The 5,392-nt window shown below is 47.5% G+C and overlaps 1 protein-coding gene across 1 annotated transcript in view; it reads left to right on the forward strand.

The window, feature by feature from the left end:
• The window catches only part of MEGF6 (multiple EGF like domains 6), a 463,693-nt gene that overhangs the window by 416,198 nt on the left and 42,103 nt on the right, over positions 1–5,392 (forward strand). The window contains exon 19 of the mRNA XM_019511651.1: positions 5,056–5,181. Coding sequence (XP_019367196.1) covers positions 5,056–5,181 — 126 coding nt within the window. The remainder of the gene's footprint in view (positions 1–5,055; positions 5,182–5,392) is intronic.

Genomic DNA, 5,392 nt, shown 5'->3' on the forward strand with positions numbered 1-5,392 from the left:
CCCCATAATATACAAGAGTAAGACTTCATTTTAAGCTATTATACTATCACCTCTATGTACATTACACAAACACATGTAAATCAGGACAAAAATATTTTTTGAAATCAAATTAATGAATGTTATAGATATTTGATTTTTAGAATGTCATTTGGTATTTTTCTGGTTCTGAGATGGCAAAACCCTTTGCTGAAAGGAATATTTCTGGGGGTAAGGGGGGGCAGTTCTGGTGGCAAAGGTCAGGGGTTAGGGGGCAGGACTTCTGGTCACAAGATGGCAACCAGGAGGTGGGGCACCTGTAAAGGGATGGGGCTACCCACATGGCTCTCAATAGCTTGCTAAAACTTGGTAAGTGGACCTGAAATAGTTGCCCGCCCCTGCTCTAGATACTACCCAGTTCAATGCTCTCTCTCTAAAACTTCTACTCATGCCACTGTCAGAGAAAGGATACTAGGCTAGATGGACCATTGGTTTGACCCTGCATAGTACTGCTGATGTTCTTATTTGAAAAAGAGTTTTTTCCAGCCTCAGCTTTGGTCCCCAAATGAGGAGCTGTTTTGTTTGGTGTCTCATTTCAGTTAATGAAAGCCAGTGGGTATATCCACATGCTGTCATCCTCAGAGAAGGAAGAGAACCCTACAGTACTGGAAACACTTTGGGCACTGATGGAAGTGACATTTGTCATGCAATCGGTTCCTTGAAAGTGCTCTATAGGTGTGCCCTGACAGAAGTGCACGGCTGCAGAGCACTTTAAAAGTGCCCAATTGTATGAAAAATTAACCCTCATTACATGAAGGTTCAGATGAAGGCACTACAGAGTGGAGCGCCTTCATTAACTTTGGTCTGATCGGGGCTGTGCTGATGCAGCCCACCCCTTCTCCTGGTGCCATTTGCATGATGGGAGGAAGTGAAAGGAAGGGAATTGAGCTCTGGGCTCAGGTTTGCCCAGCCTGTGCCGGAGGAGGGGTGGGGGCAGCTGGATTGGAGCCCCCCCTGAGGCAGGGGGGGCTCCAATCCACACCCCCCCAGTCAAGTTGGACAAACCCCAGCATAGAGATCCACCCTGTCCTTTCCACCCCTCCCATCATGCAGACAGCACCAGAGCTGGTGTGGGGGCAAGGGGTGGGCTAGGAGACAGAGGCTGCAGACATGAAAGTGGAGCTCAATATCTCCCCCTCCCCCGCCCCTGCAACCCAAGAGGGAATGTCTGTTGGGTCGGGGGTGGGGGGTGTCACTATAACTCGTGGCACTTTCTGTGAAGTAAGGAGCTGCACATTGTTCAGCGCTTTCTCTGCTACTGTAGTAGAACTGGCCTCTGAGGGTGGCTGTGGCACCCCTAGTGGCCACCCTAATGCTGCCCCATTGCAACCCCCCAGTGTGTACTCCCTTGTCACCTTGCTTGCCACACCTTGGAGTATATGAATTGGGAGGCTGCCTCCCAGTCTTGGAGTGATTCTGGTTGCACGTAACTGACTGAACCAGATGCTTGGTCCTGTTAGTCTCTCTGGACCTGCAGTCTGCTACCAAAATTGTTTTGTGCCCTGCTGGCACTTTTCCTGCTGTCATTTGCCCTACGGTGGGGCCTCCACCTCCCCTGTAGCCACAGTCCAAAACCTCCAGTCTTTATCATCCTACAGTAATCCAAACCCCAATATTTTCTATTGTTGCTGGCTGCCTTTCCCCAGGCTCTTATTCTGCTTGGCTAGCCTCTCTCCAGCTCTCACCCTCCTGGACCTACTCAAGGTTCCCACTGACTCATCTCTGTGCCAGAAGCTCCTTCCAGTAGCACAGCCTGGACCAGACTGCCTGCCCTGGCTCCAGAACAGAGCTGATATCTCTCTGGGCTCCATCCCTTCTGGGTCAGGGGCTCATGACCAGCTCCACGTGTGGCCCATCCACTCCATGAGCAGCCTGCCCACCTCAATTGTATTTGGCTCAGCTGACCGGAAGTCCTTCCCTGGGCTTTCTTCTGGCTGCTAACTCTAATGCAACTGGCCTTAGTTCAGTTGTGTCCAGCAGAATACAGCTCTATCCCATTGGTTTCCCCTTGTGCTGTAACAGCGGCCTTGGCTCCTTACAGATATTCAATGTCTGAGTTCTTACTGTAATCACCAGTTGGTTTTTGCCTTGTGCTTAGTTCACTCCCCCAGACACTCCATCCACCCCTAGTTCAGCGAAAACAAATCCTGGTATAATTAAATTAATAGCACCAATTACCTTAATAGCACAGCAGAAGTAACCCATTAGCCCAGTCTGAGAGAGCACAAGCTATAGATTTACAGCAAAATGATCCAGTGAAGCAAGTCAAAGGGTTGTACTTTGACATCAATCCTGCTTCTCAGAGACAGCAAATGACAGTAGGCCATCCCTGGTAGGCAACACTGGCACTGCAAGCAGTGCTTTGTTCTCTGCAGCTCTGTCCACTGGCAGCAACAAGCTGAGTGGCTTAATTGTGTTTAAGTCATTCTGAGCTGCAACGGAAAAAAAGAAAAGAAAAAGAAAAGGAAGGTAAACTCAGAAGTCGTGCAGCCCAGACATATTTTTACCTAGGATGTGAACCAAGTCAAACTGAACTTTTTTGAGGTTCATAGTTCTGTCCTCTGGTTTTCTTCTCTACTAATGTTTTTTTTTCTCCATGTTCTTCCTGGTTCTGTTTAGGAGAATTGGCTTACATTCATGTGGGGTTAATGACATCAAACTGGAGGCAGTAGGCACTAGAAATCTTGATCCCATTCTTGTAAGATTTCCAGGCCAAATAAAAGATCTTAGAAAACTGGAATGAAGCCTGGCTCTGAGCACACCTCAGACATTGGGATGGTCTCATCCAAGCTTCGCAGCTGATACTCATCTGCAGGAAAAATCTGACCTTTGGATTGCACATCTCGATTGAGCTGTTGAGCCATGCGAGACTTGCCCAACACTGACTGACTGTCAGTGTAATGGTTGTGCCCCCCATCCTAATTGAGGATACTTCCAATGGAAAGACCAAATGCCGGTGCCACCAAATTCTCAGGAATCCTCCTGCCCTCTTTGTCTTATAAACTGCCCTTTGGTTGCGGGATTTGTATAATCTGCCTGCAACCTTTTTACCCTTGTATAATGCCAAGGCCCTTTTCTGGGTGTTGCTAACTTACATGCTTTGACTTCACACCTTACGCAAATTTATGTTAACTTTTGTACATGCTTTTACCAAGACACATTCTAGAAGAGCTTTGTGAGTCTGTTGGGGAGAGATACAGGGAACCTCAGCCACATTTATGCTTCCCCACCAGGTTCCCAGCATCCAATAACCTTGGATGCAGAAGTCCTTCCAGAGGTCATGTCTTCCACGTGGCAGAGGTTTGTGCTGTCTCCAGAGTCACCGGGCTGCCTCAAGGGAATGGCAGTCTCAACTGAGTGTTTTTTTCCAAAGAATAGGAAAGGAACTGAAGCCCATGGAGAAGAGTCACAGGAAATAACAAAAATATTTCTATAGAAATAGCAGCCTCTTGATTCTTGTTTGTCTGGAAACCATTAGAGGGTGAAGACCAACATCTGCCTCCAATTAACAGAGAGGAGGAACACCAGAAAACTCTGTCATGTCACTTTAAATCTGTGAAAGGAGGAGCTCTCTTCCTCCATCCTTTGAGATCATCCATGTGTTTATAACTCTGACTCTAAAGAAATCCTGGGGCCTATGAGCAAAAGCACTAGAAGCCTGGAGCTCTCAGCAGAGACTCAAGTAGGATGTGAAGGGTCTTCATTTTGAAGGCACTCAGCCTGCGTGGGACTTGGCTTTTAAAAAGAAGGCAGAGCCAAGCCTTCACATGTCCTCCTCCTTCTCACACAGGAAGTGGAGGAAATGAAAACTGCTTATTTCTCTGATGCTCAACACTTCTTGGCTTTGCTTTGAGTTCAGCTGTCCCTTGTGGACAGGGCCACCTCTTCACTACTACAGGAAGACAAACAGGGAAAGAGGCACATGGGCATCCTTTTCCCAATCCTTTACTGATGTCTGGAGCAATGAATACGATGGGATCTCTCTTTCTTTCTTCCAAAGGAAGGGTGCTGATGTGAGATGTTACAATGTAACAGTTTCTGCCGGATTCTTTAGCCATGCTACTCCAACTTTTGTGGGGTTTAATTCAGGGCCATAGCTAAAGCAATATAGCTCATATAGCTCTACAGCTGCTGGCAGACATGGAGGGGAAAAAAAACAATGCTGTACCAGAAAAGAAAGAGTATTAGTTTGACCCAGCTCCCCAGCATCCATGTGAATTGAGTACTTCAGCTGGGCTTTTTGGCACTTTTATCTGACTCAATCAACTATTAGATAAAAGCACCAAAAAGCCCCGCTGAAGCTCTCAATCTATACAGATGTTGGGTGAACCAGGTCAAATTAATGCAATGCCTCTTCTGGCATTTTCTCCAGAGCTGCCGCCCAGCCAATCAGTCCCTAGGCTATACTGGTGCATGGGATTGTTCAGTCCTAAGTACAGGACTTTGCACTTCTCCTTATTGAACCTCATGAGATTTCCTTTGGTCCAATCCTCCAATTTATCTAGGTCTCTCTGATCCGAACCCTACAATCCAGTTTGGCATCAGACGCCATTTACTCAGCAGTCTTACCTGAAGAGATAGGTGTGGGCTATGCAAGCAACAGAAGCTGTTTTCAAACAAGAAACAGAGGCTGTGGTTCTGGGAAATGTCTGTGCTGCCTCCATAGCACAGGCCCCTGCTTGAGGGGTGGGGACTGGAGCGTGTAGTTGAGTAGTTGCACCCATGCCCGCTGATGCCTGCTTTCTCTGATACCTTCAACAGCATTGGTGGGATCTGTCTTGTTCCATTGCCCAGTACTCTTCAGCAGCCTGCTATCCAGGCACCGCAGCTCTGGGCTTGAGGGCACTGCTTCCCCTCTGAACCTGTGGGGCACAGCTACACTTTGGCCCACAGTGTTAAGGTGTAGACATGTGATGCCTTGGCAATGGCATGGATCTGAGCTGCCAATGGCCAAGATCCTTCCTGTTGAGGAATGCATCAGGGTGATGTGGGGTGTCTGCTCTGTTATTTTAAATGCAGGATGCCCTGAAGGGAAGTTTGGTGTTAACTGTTTGCAGTCCTGCTCCTGTGGGAGTTCTCCTTGTGATCAAGCTACTGGGAAGTGCCGCTGCCTGCCTGGCAAGACAGGACATGACTGTGGCAGAGGTAAGAAAACTACAGGAAAGAGAGAAAGTCAAGACAGGCTTGCATTTCTGATTTGGGGGAGGCTTTTATTTTTGTTACATTCTAATGAAAATCTCTTCCAGGAGCTTCTTTTGCGTGGAAGTCATACTCACACTCTGCGTCTTTATTTCAGGGTACAAAATACAGGTAGTTCAAACCAGCCACCCCAGAATAAAGTGTAAAACATTTCTTA

The sequence above is a fragment of the Gavialis gangeticus genome, unplaced genomic scaffold, assembly GCF_001723915.1.
Source record: "Gavialis gangeticus isolate Ggan-Ray unplaced genomic scaffold, GavGan_comp1, whole genome shotgun sequence".
Classification (NCBI taxonomy): Eukaryota; Metazoa; Chordata; order Crocodylia; family Gavialidae; genus Gavialis; species Gavialis gangeticus.